Genomic DNA, 20,495 nt, shown 5'->3' with positions numbered 1-20,495 from the left:
GTGCAATTAAGTGGATATCCAATCCCTTTCCTGGAAACCAAAAACCCTGTCTCACTCTTTACTAAGTGATTCTTACTATTTGGACCCAGTAAAGACAAACCAGAAACACTGTTGCACGGTGTAACCTAACACAAACTTCAGAGGCTCTCAGGAAATAAATCAGAAAAAAAGACAGCCCAGCTTAGTCAGGAAAGGGGTCTTTGGCCTCGGCTGTGCTTCCTGACTTTATGAGACTTCTGCCCCGGCGAGACTTACTGGAAAATGTCAGGGTTCCCGATCAGGTATCCCCAAACTGCGTTGTGACCGCAGCCTTAGAAACAACGTTCTACTGTGCATATTGCTGTGTTTAGGAGAAGGAACCTAACCCATCTGAAAGAGTATCTTTAAAGAGATGAAAAATTGAGGGAGAATAAAAATGTTACCTCGCTGTCTTGTACATTTGGTTCTCCACCCAAAACACATGAATTTTGTTCCTAAGGTTAAATTTGAGCTATGGGATCAACAGTTTTGTGGTAGGTTAAAAAACTGAATTTAAAACTTTCTGTTGTTTAGTAAAATAACCATGAATAAAGTATGTAAAGGTGACCTGGCTGGGACCATGTGCTGGCCGGCAGGACAGGGATCTATTTTATGGGTCGTAGTTCGGTCTACTTCTCAAACTTTATATAATAAGTGCAAAAAGCATATATAATCTTGGCGTAGGTTTACTTTCATAAAAACATAATATAAACTCCTGCACGTTTTTGGAGGTGGAACCGGAAACTGGGACAACAGAAAAATTAGGAGGACCTTATCATGAAACCATTTGCCAAGACAACGTGTCATTTCATATTATTGACGTCTGTGTGATGTCTGCAAACAGCAGCAGAATTCTCTTAATGCACTTTATCCTGGGGACTGTCAACTTGAAGCCTGGAACTAAAATGGCGAACTTCTGCAGCGACTCTCCTATTAGCCGCCTCAGCTCCGGATCTTTCTGCCTCCGGCCACCTCTCCCGGCTCACCTGAACAAAGAAGGCGGCCTTTCAATCTTTGCATCAAGACCTTCCTCAGCCCAGGAGGTCCTTCACATTTCCATGGCAAATGAAGGGGTTGGGCTCCACAGTTTGAAAACAGCGACATTGGAAGAGGAGGGCTATCTGGGTGGCAGTAAAAATGCAAATCCTGAATAACTGGGGAGCCCCGAATTTGTCCACCTCTCCTGACTTCCTTCGAAAGGGCTGCCCTTTTCTTTTCTTTTTTTTTTTTTTTTATTTATTTATCAGAGAGAGAGGGGGAGAGAGCGAGCACAGGCAGACAGAATGGCAGGCAGAGGCAGAGGGAGAAGCAGGTTCCCCGCTGAGCAAGGAGCCCGATGTGGGACTCGATCCCAGGACGCTGGGATCATGACCTGAGCCGAAGGCAGCTGCTTAACCAACTGAGCCACCCAGGCGTCCCAGGGCTGCCCTTTTCAAAAAGGACGGGTTTCTAATATTTCTAGTAATTCTGCTAAAGTATGAGTAATTACTACTGATGAGCAGGATCAGGGTGCCTGTGGTCTGTTGCCTTTGCTCATCCAAGCAGTTCTATCCCAGACCCAACTCCTTCCCTCTTCACTGCTGACAACCCGTAATAAAAAGGACCTGCGGGTTGTGTGAACTCCCCGACAAATCGGATCAATACGATAGTATAACCAGATGTGCCTCCCCTCCCCACGATCACCCCTGGGCTGGCTTAGGCCACTTTGGACTTCCATATTTTGGGGGGGATTCGTCTTTTCCTGGCGAGTCCTGTAAAAACTGGCCCAGAGCCATGAGTAGATAGAAGTGCCAGCTTCTCTCGGTCCTCAACCCCGAGAACCCAGATAAGAACAAAAGGATTAAAGACTTGGGGAAACTTGAAGTGATGGCGAGCTGGTGGATATGAAACAAAGAAAAATGCCCAGTGTTTTCTTGATGATGAAGAGAGGGGCCTTAGCTACACAGAACGATGTCACTAGGTGTGGATAAGACCTAAAAGAGGGCTTAAAAGGGAGAGGGAAAGGAGCATCATTCGCTAAAATGCCAGTGCTTCTGAAGAACACGGGTGAGTGCTCTAGATCTGACATCTGCTTTTTTTTTTAAAGGATTTTATGTATTCATTTGAGAGAGAGAGACAGAGAGAGTACAAGCAGGAGGAGAGGCTGAGGGAGAAGCAGGCTCCCCGCTGAGCAGGGAGCCCCATTTGGGGTTCGATCTCAGGACTCTGGGATCATGACCTAAGCCAAAGGTAGACGCTTAACCAACTGAGCCACTCAGGCACCCCTGATATCTGATTTTTAAGAGAATTCCTTTCTAAGGGTGAATCTCAGTAATTGATTTTTTAACACACTAGTGCACCTTCCAACAATTTCAGATGAAGGAAGATACGTACCCAACCCCCGTTCCTCTAGGGTTGGGCTTTTAAAGACTTTAATGAAAAGGCTTAAAAAAACTCACGATCTATTACTGCAGCTGTCAGCTTCCATGAGTTGCTCCCATCTCGGACCCCCTTTTCTGTCATCACACACAGCTGAATTCCTAGAGGCAGCCGAGCAGTTTGTGGACAGGGAAGAGAGCAGGAAGGAAGCCTCTGCTCCGTAATCGTCTTCCCCGGCCCGAAACACAGGGAGCTATGGTCTCTGGTTCACAGCCCTCATATTATTCACTAATCAGCACCGGTTTTATATTTTTATTCCAATCCAAAGTACGGACTCGGAACTACCTCCACTTTGATGAAGTAGTCGCTTTTCTTGTTGCGGCCGAGTGTTTTGGAGAGAACCAGTACCGATGTGTGAATGGTGTTAGGACCGAGAACGGAGACCTGTTTATCCGTGTTCCTGCTTTCTCGTTTCGAGATCCTTTGGCTCTGACCCCTTTCCATCTCAAAGCCAGCATTGACCATTCTCAGCAGACTCGCTGGGACAGACGCTCCTCACAAAGCTCTCCTGACTTCCCAGAGTCAAAGACCCTTGGGATTATATTGGGCCCATATAAAAAAATCTCTCTAAGGTCAGTTGATTAGTAATCTTAATTCTGTTTTGCCATGCAACGTGAAATATTCGCAGGTTCGGGGGCTTAGGTTGTAACCATCTCTGGGAGGCTGTTATTTTGTCCATCACAAGATTCCGGAATGACACCTATCCCGGGATTGTCTGAACACCCGGGAGGCATCTCGTTAGAAATTCAAATCTGTATTTTAACCAAGACACCCAGGAAATACACATACATTAAAGAGAAGCCCTGGTTTCATCACTCTACCCCTAGACGTGAAACAGTATTGAAGGGTAGCACATGCCAACACACTAAGGTTGCGATTTAGGTCTCCGAGGTTGGATACTTGCACACTCAGGCATGGTCGGAGAAAGTCTGATGGGTCACTATGGAACAGACAATGCAACAGATGCCTGGGGTACTGCAGCGCATACAGCCAATGACGCCCCTACAGTGAAGGGACGTCCTTTCTCTAGGAGGAGGACAGAAGAAAACGAAAGAGCAGAATCAGAAATCTGCTGATTTGACCCAGGATAAATGCTCAAAGCACAATAAAACAGGATCACGTGATGCATGGCATCACGTGAAAGATGTGCCAGAGGGGGACATCGGGAGGACTGACATATCCAACTGAGACCACAGTCATGGGAAGGAGCCCGCCATGCGAAGAGTCAAGCAGAGCAGAGCAATGCATCTAACCAGAGAGGCACTGCCTGCGTGCAAGACTAAACTTAGCGTGTTTGGAGGAGAGAAAGAAGGGAAGAGTGGTTAAGATGAGGTTCTAAACGTCCTCGGGCCAGATCACATTGGGCCTTAGAGCCCCCTTATGGTCAAGAGTCTATAATAGGAACCTGCTGGCTTCAAGCAGGATGTTGTGCCTTACACTGTAAAGGGCCCTCCTGGCTGCTGGGGGCAGTGGCTACGGGGACGGGGAACGGAAGCAGGCGGCCCCATGAGGACGCTGCCGCAGTTGCCCAGGCAAGAGATAATGGGGGCTTGGACTGGATGGAGAGAAGTGCTTGGCTTTTGGAGGTGGAGCCAGCTGGACTTGGGGCAGGGCTGGGTATAAAGACGAGGGGATGGAGCAACTGGGCTGATTTGCGGCTTAAACTGGGATCTTGCTTCGCATTCTCCCATGTGTCGAACTTTCATTTTGGGTTTTTCTAATCCAAGCCTTATACATTTTTCTTTCTTTTTTTTAAAGTTTTTATTTACTTATTTGAGGGAGAAAGAGAGAGAGGAGTTTGAGCAAAGGGAGAGGGAGGGAGAGACGCAGATTCCCCACTGAGCGGGGAGCTCAGTGCAGCTCGATCCCAGGATCCCCGGACCACGACCCGAGCCAAAGGCAGCCACCCAATGACCGATCCACCCAGGTGGTCCCAGGCCTTACACATTTTTAAAACCAGCTGACAAGTAAACACAAGTGTGCCATGCAGCTCTGGTCATGACTGGAGCAGACGCGGGTTGCCTGTGCATAACACCCTTTGTGTATGAATAGTTAGAGGCTTTTGTGCTTGCTGAGAAGGGCTACCCTGTCTCCTCAGCCCAAGGCCCCCATTCTCCAGCGAGGGGCAAACCAACAGTCTCTTGTTACCAGAGTGTCTGGAACACAGCAGGTGGTCTGTGGTCCTCGGGACCATGCCCCTGAGCGGGAGCTAAGGACAGGAGCTTTCTTGGTACCACGGTACCAGGCTCTTTCCCTGCTCCTCTGCAATGCTGCCAGGACTCTGACCACTGATTCTCCTTACATTTGAAACTATATATATTGGGACACTTGGGTGGCTCGGGCAGTTAAGTGTCTGCCTTCAGCTCAGGTCATGATCCCAGGGTCCAGGGATCAAGTCCCACATCGGGCTCCCCGCTCAGCGAGGAGCCTGCTTCTCCCTCTCCCTCTGCCTGCCGCACCCACCCCCGCTTGTGCTCTCTGTGTCATATAAATAAATAAAATCTTAAAAAAAATAAAAGAAAGAAAAAGAAGCGATATATATTAAGTGACCTTGTTTTTCTTCCGGGCATCCGCCTTACACTTCAGCCTCTACACAGAGCATACAGAACATGCCGTGGCATCTGCTTTGCCCAACGTACTTTCAAGAGATGCTTTTCCCTGTGTCCTGGACCCCACCCCCACCCTGGGTACTTTTCACTTGCTGGTACTCTGAGCTCCCTCTGGCCGTAAGGACTTCAGGCAATCTCCCCGTGTCAGCAATGCTCTCCCGCTCACTCTTAAACTTGCGCGCTCCTCCTTGTTCAGATCTCAGGGATCGCGCCCTTCTCTAAAGGGTCCCTCTCCTTCTGAACACTTAGCTCACTTTATTATCAGGACTTCAGACCTGTGGTTCTCCAAGTGTGACTCCCAGACCAGGAGCACCTGCAGCAGGTGAGGAGGACTGAGACGTGGGAACGCTCACTCCAGTCCGGACCTACTGCGTCACAGTCTGGGAACGGAGCCCTGCAGTCGCCTGTGTAGCAAGCCCTTCAGATGATGCTGGTGAAGAGATCTGAAGCTTCAGGTGGCTCTTTTCTATTTGTGCTCAAAATTCTATACTCCAGTATGGAATATTATATGATGGAATATTCTAGTACATCTTCTGGTTCATGGTATGTTCTCAGTAATTGTTTAAGGAAGAAAATATAGAAAATTAAAGCCTGGCCTATCTTTTTAAGATTTTATTTATTTATTTATTTATTTGAGAGAGAGAGAGAGAGAGAGAGAGAGCGCACGCAAGCAGGAGAAGAGGGAGAGGGAGAGAATCTGGAGCAGACTCTGTGCTGAGGGCAGAGCCTGACCTGAGGCTCAATCTTAGGACCCTGAGATCACAACCTGAGCTGAAATCAAGAATTAGGCGCTTAATGGACTGAGCCACTCACGTGCCCCCTGACCTGGTTTTAGAGGGGGAAAAAAATCTTTCACCAGTGTTACACATCCTGAAATTCAAGTAAATTCCATAAGTTAATGTATTTCTCCTCTCTGAATTTTGATTTTATCAGATTTTCTATTGAAATATTTTCAGTGTATATTGGAGGGATGGATAATCTTATTTTGTAGCTGACCAAAGTGATAATAAGTAAATTTCATTGGGAATATCAGTCATATTGGTATGCCTCACTTCTGTCAATGCTGACTAAAACATATCTGACATAAAGAAAGCTAAATAAATGAATTTTTTCACATATCTGGGGGGGACATTATTGACCATTTTTTGACCTAGTAACTAACATGATACCCAGTTTTCATGATGAAGATTTCAAACCTAATAATGGAAATGTTAAAATACATCTTTAAAAACAATCCTCACACAGAAAAAAAATTCTCCAATTTAAAGGAGAAGGTCTCATGGGGCGCCTGGGTGGCTCAGTGGTTTGGGCCGCTGCCTTTGGCTCGGGTCATGATCTCAGGGTCCTGGGATCGAGCCCCGCATCGGGCTCCCTGCTCCGCAGGAAGCCTGCTTCCCTCTCTCTCTCTCTCTGCCTGCCTCTCTGCCTACTTGTGATCTCCGTCTTTCAAATAAATAAATAAAATCTTAAAAAAAAAAAAATAAAGGAGAAGGTCTCTGGGCACCTGGGTGGCTCAGTGGGTTAAGCGTCTGCCTTCGGCTCAGGTCATGATCCCAGGGTCCTGGGATGGAGCCCTGCATTGGGTTCCCTGCTCAGCAGGGAGCCTGCTTCTCCCTCTCCCTCTCCCTGCTGCTCTGCATACTTGTGTTCTCTATCGCTCTGTCAAATAAATAAATAAAATCTTTTAAAAAATAAATAAAGGAGATGGTCCCAAACATATCTTGAACTTTTTTCCCTGATTTATTTTAATATTCTGACTCCTTAATAAAAATATGTCAGGGAGGGTTCCCTTATCCTTTGTTAAAGACAGTCCAGTGGCCTTCGGGAGAATGGTGTCCTCTTCCTCAGCCTACCTGCAGAGCACGCTGAGGCATGCGGCGTTTGCTCCAGTTCCTCTGATGGAGAGAAGACCCTGGTCATGGAAACTGGGCCAACGCTGCCCTCTGGCTCTACTGGCCAGGGAGGAGCAGCCTCTGGAACACTGGCTCTTTGTGCTGAATTTGTGCTAAGAGGTGCCGGTGGCTGATTCCTTTGTTTCAGCAAAGGGTGCCTGGCCAGCATGCTTGGAAAAAGACACTGTTCGGAATAATGCACTTCAAGCCGCACTTTATTCCATCATGCTGATTAAAGTTATTTACTGAGGATGGGAGGCACACATGCCCCGTGGGCTGCTCTGGGAGAGCTGCAGCCTGTGAGGGTCTGTATTAGGTTCCCAAGTAGGAGAACAAGTTACCATTCTGAGAATGAAATCTGATCTGCATTCTCAAACCGGATTTGAACATTTTTTCAAGTACATGGTTGGCATTTACTCACTTCTAAAGTGTCCTGATTTCAGCCTAGGACCTGAAATGAGCGAGCTTTGCCAGCAACCAGATGGAACCATTTTTTTTTTTTAACTCAGCTCACTTAGAATATTTACCATGTGTTGCACCAGAGCAGTGATGACCCCAGGCAATGAAACGGCAATTAGAAACTTCATTTGAGCATGAGGCTGGCGCTGCCAACACCCTTTATCCAGGGAAATGTCTAAACTTGGAGAATTCTCATTCAGCAGTAAGACATAAATGTTATATTGTTGCTACACTATTAATACCATGACCTCTTATTTTCTTGATCATATGTAGCTCTCATGAAATTTGCGGAAGCCAAAATTTCCATCAAGCACGTTCTATTTTCCTACTATTTTCCATTATTTTCCTGTGTTTCTGTGCAGGAAAATAAAAATCCCTTCATAAGTTTATAATTTCTGTCTTGTTCGCGTAGTACGGAGTGGGAACCGAATGACTCTGTCCAGTGAATCAAAGAATGGGCGAGTTGGTAGATTTGTGACAAGTTGGATATCACAGGTGGTCAGTGGTATTCTTATAATTTGTGGCAACAGTTTTTTTTTTAAATTTTTTATTTTTTATAAACATATATTTTTATCCCCAGGGGTACAGGTCTGTGAATCGCCAGGTTTACACACTTCACAGCACTCACCAAAGCACATACCCTCCCCAATGTCCATAGTGGCAACTGTTTTTAAAGATTTCTCCAGGTGGTCAGAAGTTCTCACGTTAATCCCTTCCTCCTCTGAGCAGGGGTTCCTAGGATTGAGTATGCATCAGAAATAACCTGATTAACTGTGGAGTGGAGCCCAGGATCTGCATTGTTACCAAATTTTCTGATGGGTGGGGGGCGGCCCAGGGACTGCATTTTGAGAAATGCTATCTTCCAGTCTAGTGTTCGTGTAAATGTTGCAATATTTTATTTTACCACCCGGAGCTCCAGTTAATACACGGATACCAGTGTGTGAAAGGGGGTCTGGGTTACAGAAGGTAAACAATTGGTCCTCTATGTGGTCAAATCAAAATATGACACAAAATAAGGATCACTAGAATCTCAAACCCTCCTCCACCCCAACCAAATGTGGTTTGTCTCTTCCGTCAAAATATATGCAGAATCCGGCCTTTCTTTTTTAATCTCCACTACTGCCACCTTGGCTCAAGGCACCATCATCTCGACACTGAACTATCGGCTCCTTGATCATTTCTCTGCTTCCATCCTTGTGCCCCTTTTCAGCCTCCTCCTAACCTCACACAGACTGATCATTCACTCATGTGCTCCGTATCCATCAACGGCGTCTCCTGTCATAAGTGGGCAAGCTGGGGTCTCACAATGGCCTGTGAAATCCCATACGCTCTGGCCCATGATCTCAGGAACTTCGGCTTCTGCTGTCCGTCCTGCTTCGTTTCCCCACACTGGCTTCCTCCACCCTTAGACGTGTGCACCTGCCTCAGGGCTGTGACCCGCTGTCCCCTTTGCTCCCAGCCAGCTGCCTGCACAGCTGCTTTCTCACCTCCTGCAGGCTTTTCTTCTAGTGTTACCTCCCCACTAAGAGCTTCCCGGGCCATCCAGTAGGACACCACGAACCCCTGCTGTCCTCCCCTGGCACTCATTATTCCCTTTCTGCTTTATTTTTATTCTTCATACCTTTGGTCTCTAATGATATACATTGTTACTCATTTGTCTTACACAGTCACTGTATCCCCCTTTTAGGAGGTTACCCCATGAGGCTGGGAGCTTTGTTGGACTCACTGCGGAACACTCAGGGCCCAGAAGAATCCCCATCCACAGGGAGAAGTTAGTAAGTTCCTAAGTAATGAAAAGAAGAATCCACTGTCTTCTGCGTCCCATATTCTTCCCCCTCTTGTCTGTCACGTGTGTCCTCCAGGTGTGACTCTAATTCCGTTTTGGACCATAGTTGTTCTCTCTCTTTCTATGGCCCAATCCGGCATCATTTACATCCATTTGCCTCTATTGTTTGTTTGGCTTTGTTCCTCTTCCCTGTGAGACGTGGGTCCGCTTCTGGACCCCTCAGTTTCTTTTTTCGTACTGTGTCATCTTTCTCCTCGCCCGCTTCTGCTCCAGCTCAGCCAATTCAGTCCTCAGCTTTACTTCTAGAGGTTTCAAGTCCCTGATCTGTTGTTCCCCAACTCATGTAAGACGATGTCTGCTGTGTGCAAGGAAACAACCGTGGATGTCCCATATGTTGCGGAACTTAACACCAAGGGGAACACGGTGAAGATGGGGTGCGTCCTGAGGAGCAAGAGAGGGAGAGGAGAGGACAGGGAAACCTGTTTGGGGCCCTGGACTAATTCTTTGGTTATGTCATTTATGAGGAGCCTTGGATCTTTTACTTGAGGCAGTTTCTGAGAATTCTTCCAACTATGAAAATAGAAATTTAGCATTTAAGTAAATTAGACCACTACTTAGGAAGCATGAGGTATTCTTCCGTGAGAGGTTATGGGTTAGCAGTCTTTAGGACCATATTTTTTCAAATTCCTATTCAATGTCCCCACCGTTGATTCATATTATTGATCTTTAGGTCATATGTCATGCTTAGAATGACACAGTGCCAGGGCAGAATTCATGAACGACCATGGAACAGCATAACACATAATAGAGACATATAATTACCCGGTAATAAATGTCCTCTCATTAACGAAGATCCATGAAGAACACTGGTGAGCCATCATCGTCCTTGTTTCCCCCTTTTTGTGGTCATCTGAGGATACCCTAAGACATTAGAATAATATTAATGGTCTATTCCTGTGATATACTCAGAAAAGAGTTTCTGACTTAAACTGAAACGCTGTGTCGTGTCCCTTGTGTGTAAAAGTATTTGGGGAAATTTTTAAGCGGTGTTTCATATATGGGCATGAAGGTTGGGTTGGGGAGGGAAGGAAAGAGGATTTTTTTTTTTTTTTACCGTGTGCCCTGGGCCCTATACTCTATACCTGAGCCAGTCTATAGATGTCACCGTATTTAATCCTCAGACTCTCCCAGCGAGGTGTGGGCATTCGCACCTGTGTTCCGACACAAGTGGTGGGACAGATCTTTCGAAGCAAAGTCTGAATGTCTTTAAGACCTCTCCTTTCTTCTTTCCGCCAACATTATTTTTGCATTTCAGAAAGGTTATATAGATTAAAATCTTTGACTTCCTATCAGTTTGTCTGTTTTAAGATTCTTTCCAAAGACTTTTTCTATATCTGTGGGAATTAATATCGAGGATAAGTGAGATGCCCTTCAAAATGTTCATTGGTAAGAAACTAAGCTCAGAGTTCATATTTGTAACTACAACTCACTTTGAGTGAGTTTCCAAATAGAAAAATCCATTTTACCCCCCATGATATATGTCCCATTTAAAATTAAAAATTACATTCTTCATATAATTTAGGGGAAATAAGTAGTAAAAGAAGAGGAACATATAACTTAATTAAAACAATCTCTAAAGAAAAAGGGGCATAAAGTGGGCATATGAAAAAATACTAGGTGAACCAGAAATATATAACTTGATATACGGTCTTCCCCTTGGTAATGAATTTGAGAGGCTGAGAGCTATACAATGGGAAGATAGTGAGAGAGAAAGGCAGACATAATAGAGTGATATTTCTAAGAAAGTATGATACAAACCACAATGCGGTCCCATGATAAATGCAAATGATTTGCAAATTTGTAAGTGAAACCCTGGATCAAAATTGTGCTGAAAATCACTTTCCAGTTGGTGGCCATATTAACTATGCTTTTGGTAATGAATATACCCAGTATGGCTAAATTTGGCATAACTCCTGTTAGAAATCCTATTTCTGAATTTTTACTATTTGATTTGGAATACACTCTTAAAGATTTTTTTTTCATTTTTCAATTTATCCACAGTTCTGATACTACCAGGTTTTAGTGATACAGAAGTTATCTTTCTGTTCTATCTTTCTATAAATGCACAGATGTGCTTGGGATGTTTAAAAGCGCTGTTTCTTGGTGCAAAGCTTACTTTTTATTGAGAAGTATTAAAAAAAAATAAAAAAGAAACTGCATGAGGAACTTTGCCTGGCTGGAATAATGTTTCTGAAGCCTTGCTGGTTTTATATTTTATAGTAGAGTATCCAGAAATTTATGGGAAAAATGGATGTCTTGCTGTTACCATATTTTTAAAGAAAAATTCCAGAGACTTGTGAAAAAAATTCAGTTTTAAACTTCTGCTTCCTTAGCAGCTCAGTGTTGTTTTCTTTAAGAAGATATTCAATTCCCAAAGGCTTCTATAACCCCCCCACAAGACATTTTATAATAATTGAAATGTTTTTGGCAACGTGGGAATACAGGATAGTTAAAGTAGGGAAGAAATCCTAGGGCAATGTTTGGAGATGTTCAGAAAAGAAGAAAATGTACTATGTCAATAGAAAAACTCCAGAATCACTGGCGCAAGGCAAGGAAGGGTTGGCCAGTGTGTAAGTCTGTTTTTGCAGTATTCCTAGGACGGGTTCTCTCTTATATGATTCTGTGCAAGGGAAGACATTTCTTCTACCCCAGACATTCAACCCTAATTGACTGAACCCTGCCCCAGTCCTGCAGACATGATTTTAAGTTTCCAGGCAGCTAAAATCAAGCTCTGACTCGCAAGTGCTGATGAAGTATGAGGTAACATCCTTCAAGTCTCCTTCAGGCCCTGGAAACCGTGGTCACACATGAATAACATCCTCCTCTATGTCTTCATCTAAATAGCATCAGGGTGTGACTAGAGATTTTAAGTATAACATTTTCTAGTCATCCCATTTTGCTGAAATTAAATATTTAATTCCTACTACTTCAAGCTTAGAGAATCATAGTGAATATAGCCAGGATAAAAAGTTAGGCTAGAGAGAAAAGTTCAATTTTTTATTTAAAATAAGAGGGGAAGGGACTTCATCTTCTTACTTCTAAATCAGCTTGGTTTGGTTGGAGTAAGATGTTCAGAAGACATTTCGTGTCTTCCTTCTCCAGGAGACTAGCAATCCCCCCACCAATTGCCCAGAGGAAGGAAAAAAAAAGAAGAAAGGAAAGCTATTTTCACAAAATCCTTGGTGCATATTCTTCTCATAACATATTATTTGAAATTATATAATCTATTTGAAAGCTATGAGCACATCTCACCAGGCAGATTGTACTAGTCTCTAAGCTCAGTGCTTGACTAATTTCTCTTTATGCTATTGCCATTCTGACCATCACATCATCTTGTTCACAAACCTTCCTGGGATCTCATTCTTAGCAAATAATGTCCAAGGCTCCCAACCTGACATTCAGGTTTTCTGCAATTCCACCAACACCTACTTTTCCAACCTGAAAACTGAAACTTTTCTCAAATATCAGGCCTAATAGTTTAATGGATCTCAAACCACTGACTCTCTCCTTACCGGTTAGTCTCCTCACACGACAGGGCCCTCGTCACCAGAGGCCGAGGTCCAGACTCCTGCTTCTTCCTCATCTCTGCTCAAGTGGGACCTGAATAAGTCTCCCCATAGCCTATTATCTTCATTGGTGTGATGTCATTTTCTACTTTGTACTTTCTGTGATGCCCTTTCTACCTCGTACTGTCATTCTAGATGTATACCTTACTTCTGTTTCTACTCATAGCTTCTTGCTCAAAGACTTGCGGTCCTCTAGTTGGGCATATATCCCCCTTTGATAGCTCATCATTGGAAGGGGGAATCTCATGAAGATTCATGATGAAAGGGACAGAAGCTTAGCCAACCAGGTAGATTAAGCCTGTGTAGGTCATAAGTTACATGGGTCTTTTAGGCTGCCTTAGGACAAAAACATAGCATGTCCCATGAGTCCAGCCAATCCTAGTTACTCATTCGTAGGATCTGGTCTGGGCTGTTTGGTTCTACAGCCTTGGCTCTTGCTTCTAAAACCTGAATTTTGCCTTTAGACGTTGTCATTCTAATCACCCACGGAAAGGGTCCTTGTGGCCCTCTACTGAGAATCCCCCAGTGGTAACTTCATCGTCCAAACCTTCTCCTGGATCCCAATTATTTACCATCTGTCCTCTAAGTTTGCCCCTCCTTGCACCTCCCCTCCCACACTCCAGTGGCCCATGTCTTGTCAAATTTCATTTGTCAAAATGAACTTGTCAAAAACTTGTCAAAATCATTTTCTCTCCTCATTTTCTCGGCCTCTTAGCAGCACTTGACAAGGTTGATTGCTTCCTGCTTTTGAAACCCTTTCTTCTCTTGAGGCTTTTGAGACAAAGCAGTAACCACAACAACTTTGCTTCGCTTTTGTTTTGTTTTGCTGTTTTGCTCTTTCTCAGGTCTCAAGATTTTAGTTTCCCTCTGGAATCCTCTGTACCATCATGGGATGCTGCCTTGTTCTTCTAGTCCATCCTCAGCCACGTCCTCTTCTGTGTTTGCACTTTCTCCCAGGTAACCGGATCCCTCTCTAACCCAACCACGTTGCTGAGCCACAGCCTCGTGTCACTATCTACTTAGTCAACTTGGATGTATAGCAGGCATCTCTGTATCAATCAACATGGCCAAGACAGGACCACAGACTTCCTTCTGTCTCCAGAATTCCCTCCTCCACAGCTCTTTCCCATCTACTCAATGAGGCACCATAACTAAGACTCAGTTTTCTTGTTTACTCTTTCATTATAACCAGATTCCCATCCCAAAGTAAATCCTATGGATTGTACCTCCAATATATATGAGAACCTCAGAAGCTTCTATTTCCAGGGCTGCCACCCTGAGCCAGGCCTTCATCATCTTCCTCCTGGATTTCTACGTCCGCCTCAGGACTCGCTCCCCAGCATCCGCACTGTGACTAGTATTCTACTGTCCACACAGCATCTAGGGTGATGGTTTTAAGAACTGAAACAGGTGTCATCATCCCATGATTAAAAGCTTGCTATGGCTTCCAAGAAAGAACTAGAATAAAATATAGCCTCCTTATGATGACCCACAGAATCCTGTCCATCTCTTGCATGTTCATTCCCTTATTTTCCCCACTGATTACATTTCATCTATGTTGGACTTTTTGCTGGTTTTCAGTCACTCCCTAAGCTCATTCTCATTTTAGGGATTTATATTTGTTGCTCCTGCTTGGAGCATCCTCTCCTGAGCCTTTCTGTTTCCCCACATGCTTATCTCGGGCCACGTATCTCTCTCTCAGAGGCTTTCCCTTAGCAAGTCTCAGCCAGCCACTACCCTGTGATTTCCATTGAGGTACGTAACAGCATCTGAAAGGGTCTTATCCATTCATTCAAGAGTCTGTCCTTCCCAAGCACAAAATGAACTTCTTTGGACCAGGGCTTTTTATTTACCTGTGTTCATCCAGCTCTTAGAATTTTGCCTGGAGCCTGGAAGGAATTCAATGAATATTTTCTGATTGGCTGACTAAATGTCAAGCTGCAGATGTGTCTGAAGAATTCATTGTTAGTTTTGAAGTTTTCTTGACTTCACAGTTAGCATGACAGTTTTGCTGAGACTAGAAGTCAGGTGTATCCTGAACTGAAGAATCACCAGTGGAAGGTTCTTAGAATCACAAGGTGCGGTTGACTGTGATGGGCTAAAGAGCCATTGAAGGAGCTTCCAGGTTAGCTCCTTGTTTATATTTATAAGAAAATAGTTCAAGTATCATTAAAGATCCCAAACCATTGCTGTGGAATCACACTGGCAAACCTGTGAGCTATGATGAAGCAAATCAGAAGATTTCAGATGTGATAAAGGACTCCAGAAGCTCTTACCTTGTTCTCTGAACTCAAGAAGGAAGACGGTTAAATGGAATTTATGGAAGAAAATAAAAACTGGATAAAATTCTTGTTCATGGGCAATATGTGCTAACTGAATAGGAAATAATATTGACTGTACAAACAGTCCCAATATCTGCAAGGTAAAAATATAATTTGGTCAAAGTCTCATTTTATTATTAATTGCCAAGGTGAGAAATAGGTCTGTGAATTCATACAGTTTCCATTCTTCCATTAACCTTGATTCCTAGCAATTCAAACCCTGGTAGGATCTTTGTGAATATCCTCTAAATTATAGAAATTTGGTAGATTTAAGGGTCGGAGCTAGTTTCCTCAAAAGGCTTAAGAGAAGGACAGCAGAGGTCATGATAAGCAGAGAGGAGGATTTATGAAAAAAAGAAAAACGGTAATTCTGGAAGCCTAGAGGTCTTATGTTGGGCATTCACAATTAGCCTGGTAGAACATGAGGAACTATGCCTTGAGGAGGAAGGTAGTTGTTACAAATCTATGTACTTAACTGGAAGGGTGAGTCATAGAAGCTCTCTGGTCCTGAGGCCAGAGTTGGTTGACTTAGGCTGTGTATGAAATAAGATTATTATTCAGTAAGTTCCGTTATTTATGTCTTCATTTTGTCCAGATAGAATGGAGCTTATGCGATAGGAAATGAGACAGGTCCATCATCTAGTCCTGGAGAAATAAACAGTCCTGGAAGTACTGGGTAGGTCTAAGCTCAGACGGGCCTCAGTGGTGCAACAGGGAAGGGCCGAGATTAGGAAGGTAGACTTGGTCTGAGGCAGGAGCCTGAGAAGGCAGGATCAGCCAGCATCAGAGAAGCCACACTGAGACACGAGTGTGGCAGAGGGCACCGTGCTTGGCCTCCCCCTGCTTTGTGTCCTGTCTAGACGGGGGCTTGCCAGGACTGGTCAGTTGTCAGGAGGCCAGAGGATGCCAGGGGGATCCCAGCCCCGATGAACTTAAATGGGCCAGTCACATAAAGTACCTTCCTGCGCCCTATCATGCATTAAATGGCTACTTGTGTGAGAGAGGAAACATGTGTCCTCAACAAAGATTTCATGAGCTCCCTCTCTGGGCCTGCTCCTGTGCTAACCCCCCAAGTGCGGCCTCTCTCTGTATCTGCAGCCCCTTATTCCTGGGGCCGCTGTGGGTGCATGAGGCGTCAAACCAGTCATAATTCTACAACAAACTGAAAGAATACAGGTGGTAATTTTCACAGTGAATGAAATGCAGCTTTTTCATGACTCGCTGCTTTCTCTCTTGGACTGCATTTTATTTTACTGAATTTAATTGCTCCTTTAGAACAGGATTACTGCTTATTTCATTTTTATACCTCCTAGGGTGAGTGTATGTATGCAACTATATAGGCAAAAACATATAGAAAAGAAAGAATGTATTCAATATATAGGGAGGTATATTAAAATAATAACCACCAAATTGTGACCCATGAAATTATGGGTGACAATTATTTTCTTTTTGATTTCATACGTTCTTTCTAAATCATACACAAAGAACATATCTTACATAACACACACCATAAAGGTTGCTTAAAAAAATAAAGAATGGAAAGTAACACATTGGAATAGCAAATGTGTATTTAAATTATGAAGCAAGATTATATTCAGGTCTGCACACATGGTATTTTTTTTTTTTAATATTGTTTTGGCCTGAAGAAGCAATGGAAAGTTATATGCATTCAGCTCCAAAATAAAGATGTTTCTTCTAAGCTCTGACCAGGAACCTTGAAGTTGAGAAGAGCAGATCTATATATAATTATATGACTTCAAGGAAATGAAAAAAAAAAAAAAAACTACCATAATTCCAACCATTATCCAATTCTTAGTAAAACAGGAAAAGAACCCAGAGAAGTGTGGTTTCTGGGAAACATCTGGCTCCACATTTTTCTAAGGAATTTGCCTCATTTGCAAAGATGGGAAAAGCGGGAGGCCGGCATATAAAAACCATCACTTTATTAAGTGATGTGTGTTGCAATGAGAAAATGCTTGTTTTGAGATTCAAATGAAAATGTCTCACAGTGCTTGACTTTAAGACAGGACTGAACCGGAAATGGCTCAAGCACCCAGACTTCTGCGGGAACATGTCATTCCCATCAGTCCCTGTGGAGTCCCGTGTGAAAGGTCACCCTTGACTCTTCTCGTGTGTGCTGACAGGGCACTAGTGCCATTGCTGGACTCTCCCCAGAGCGTCCTCAGGGGACAGGAGCTGCAGCAGAAGCACACATGCCTTCAGCCACCTCAGGACTCAAGGCATCTTGCCGCCGCTCAGTCTGGGAGGGAGCTGTGCAGTCCGCCAAAGGCATCTTCTGGAACTGCTGCTATGGTCTAGCTCCAGAAGTCTCTGCTTCATCTAGAATTTCTGAAAGATAATTCTCAGCTTGACTTCCCAGGCACTGTGAATCCTTCTTCTCGTTCGTGTGTGGCTGAAGAGGGAGCACTTTCTGCTCTTGAACCTCACTGACTACTAGACTCTGGGGTGAGGATGGAGAATGGGTCCTTCAGTCATCTCAGTGACTAGGATGCCACTGTCATCACATTAAAAGGAGACACCTTCACATTCAACTACAGAAAGCAGTAGCATTAGTCCGCTACCTGAAATGAGGTTATGAAGTGATAAAATCACTATATATCTGACAGCTTTGAAAGACATGGAGGGATTTCGGCAACAAAACCAAACTCTCTCTAACATTAGACTTCAGGACAGAGAGAAAATACTCAGAAGTTCTTTCTCAGAGGTTGTATTTTTCTGATTGACCTACATTTGAAAATTAAAAAAAAAATCTAAACTTTAAAAAATATTTAATTCCAGGATGGTTAATATATGGTATAATATTAGTTTTGGGTGTACAATGTAGTGATTGAACATTTCCATACAACACTCATTGCTTATCACAGCAAGCACACTCCTCAATCCCCAACACCTAGTTAACCCATCCGCCACCTCCCCTCTAGTAACCATTAGTTTGTTCTCTACAGTTAGGAGTCTCTTTCTTAGTTTGCTTCTTTCTCTCTCCTCCCCACACTCCTATTTTGTTTGGTTTGTTTCATAAATGTCACCTATGAGTGAAATGATATGGTATTTGTCTTTTTTTCACTGACTTATTTTACTTAGCGTAATACTCTCTAGATCCATTCAGGTCATTGTAAATGGCAAGATAAAAATCAAACTTTTATAGGAAGCCCATGTATCTCTAATAATCCTAAATTCCCTATGTTCAATGAATCTGTACAAGTACATTGACGGTTCACATTAGATTTCTATTTGAATGAAAAGTATAGGATGCTTCTTATTTTAGGAAGTTAAAAGTTAAAACAAGTATCAAATATGAAACTTTGAATTACACATTAAAAACATGTTACATTTGTGTTACACTATTTCTAATATAACTGAGAAAGTTATTTTTTTTAATCATTACTGATATCTCTCTTTCTCGATGGACCAAAGCATTTAATAGTTTATTGTAAAATTGTTATATGTATTAGAAATAGTAGAGAAATATATGTATGCTAAAAGAGAGTTTAACTATGAAAACAATGTATTTATGTGGTTAGGTAAATTAATCTCAAGTTAATCTCAAATATGGTTAAGTATAATCTCAGTTGGGGCTACTGTTTATTGTGTAGACATACACCATTAAGAAGTATTATGTAACTTGGCTTAAGAAGTTCCAACCATATCTATTCAGCATAAAGGAATATTTCCTCTTTGAAAAACAGTTGGTGACTACTGATACTGTAATTTATTCTAAGTAGATTAGATGATTTTATAAATTTTTAGATGTAAACACTCAACAAAATCGAAACCCATAGGACAATAACATAATAAAGTTCAGTCTTGTTGGCTTTAGAACTCTATCCCTAATTCTCTAGTCAATTTCCAGTTATCAGTACATTGGAGAATTTCAAATCTGCAGTCCAAAACAAGAATTCATTAAAACAATGATGATATTAAGCTAGGGTCAACTGCAAGCTGTTTAAATATATATTAATGGAATGAAAAGATAAAATGTTGTTAGTGAAAATACTTTGCTAGTCGCAACTTCCAAATTTGTCCCCTCATCAAAGTTACCCACTTTAATAAAACTAACAGCAACATTAATGGAAGTGCCCTTTACATAAAGTTTCATGAAGTAAGGTCACTTCCCTATGATTTAAGTTCAGAGGTAAAGACCAACAAAACACCAGTATCGTTCCTGTATGTTTCTTGTCCATAAATGCAAATGAAAGTCTGTAACACTTGAACATAAGCAACACAATATAAAGTCATGGACTACATGGTCTATTTTGTCAAAGTGGTTCCAGGGCAAGCTGTCTTATAAAACTAACTGTCATGTGTCTCACAATATGGGGTTGTGTGTAACTCTCATAATACAAAATTATATTTCCTGGTTGGGAATAACAGGTTAATATGAATGTGAATTTTCCAAAGTAAAAGTGAATGAGTAACAAATAATTCTGCATTTGTCACACCATGTACTTGGTTGGAAAAGTGGCAAGAAGTCAGATATTTCACTGCCATTCATAGAGGTAATGTTTTGCCCATTTGGCATCTGCTCACACCATAGACGCACTTTCCGAAAACCACCCTACTCTTACCACCTTCACACGGTCTGACCTCCACAGCTAGCTCACCCTCGCTGATCTGGCCCTTTTGGCAGACCTGCTTATTTCTTATTGCAAACTGGAGGTACCACTTTTAGAATGCTTGCTAAGTGTTTAATTCCCATGAAAGCCCCATTGGCACATCTTGTGCTGTCAACTGAGGCTTGCTTAGGGGAAGCAACTTGCTAAGGGACACACTAGTAAGTGGCAAAGGCAGGATTTGAACTTACAACACTCTGCTTCAAAACTGGTATCCTTAACTCATGGACTTTCATTTAATTATTTATAGTCATTCATTGTTTGGTGAAGTCTTAATAAATTATATCAGAAATCCTTTTCAATTTTTAGGGGGCTATGTCTCTGTAGCTCCGTGGAAATAAAAGTTTAGGGGAACTCTCGCTTAAAAGTACTTTCAAGTCTGCTGATTCAAAAAAGGAGGATGTCACGCAGGAGCTGGTATCTTTCAGAGGGTAAGTGCAGCTCCAGATAAAGCAGTCATTGAGCTATTTCCCTTGAGGAAAGGGAAAAGGGCTTCCGTGGCCACACCTACCTCCAAGCCCTTCCCTCCTCCCCATATGCTTACCTTGGTCAGCAATAGGTATCCTGAAAACAGTGTCCACATTTCAGGCTGCACACACTTAACTTGACTGCCTGTGAATTCTGTTTTCTAATAACTGGTCCTCAACCTGACCTCAGGGGGTGGATGCAAGGGGTTCTTTCCCTACCCCCATTTTTTCCCCCCGGGATTCACACTGTGGCCAGGAGAAGCCTTTG

At 43.0% G+C, this 20,495-nt stretch overlaps 1 protein-coding gene across 5 annotated transcripts in view; it reads right to left on the bottom strand.

Annotated features, from left to right (window-relative positions):
- The window catches only part of RASSF6 (Ras association domain family member 6), a 50,916-nt gene that overhangs the window by 24,481 nt on the left and 5,940 nt on the right, over positions 1 to 20,495 (bottom strand). For 3 of the 5 annotated variants that reach the window (XM_082727048.1, XM_082727049.1, XM_082727050.1), the window contains exon 2: positions 10,005 to 10,103. In XM_082727048.1, coding sequence (XP_082583174.1) covers positions 10,005 to 10,103 — 99 coding nt within the window. Of the gene's footprint in view, positions 1 to 10,004; positions 10,104 to 14,034; positions 14,210 to 20,304; positions 20,490 to 20,495 lie in introns of those variants that run through there. The other 2 variants (XM_082727051.1, XM_082727052.1) reach the window with 2 other exon arrangements.

The sequence above is a fragment of the Mustela nivalis genome (genome assembly GCF_964662115.1).
Source record: "Mustela nivalis genome assembly, chromosome: 4".
Taxonomy (NCBI): domain Eukaryota; kingdom Metazoa; phylum Chordata; class Mammalia; order Carnivora; family Mustelidae; genus Mustela; species Mustela nivalis.
This window is presented reverse-complemented; position numbering and strand designations above follow the sequence as displayed.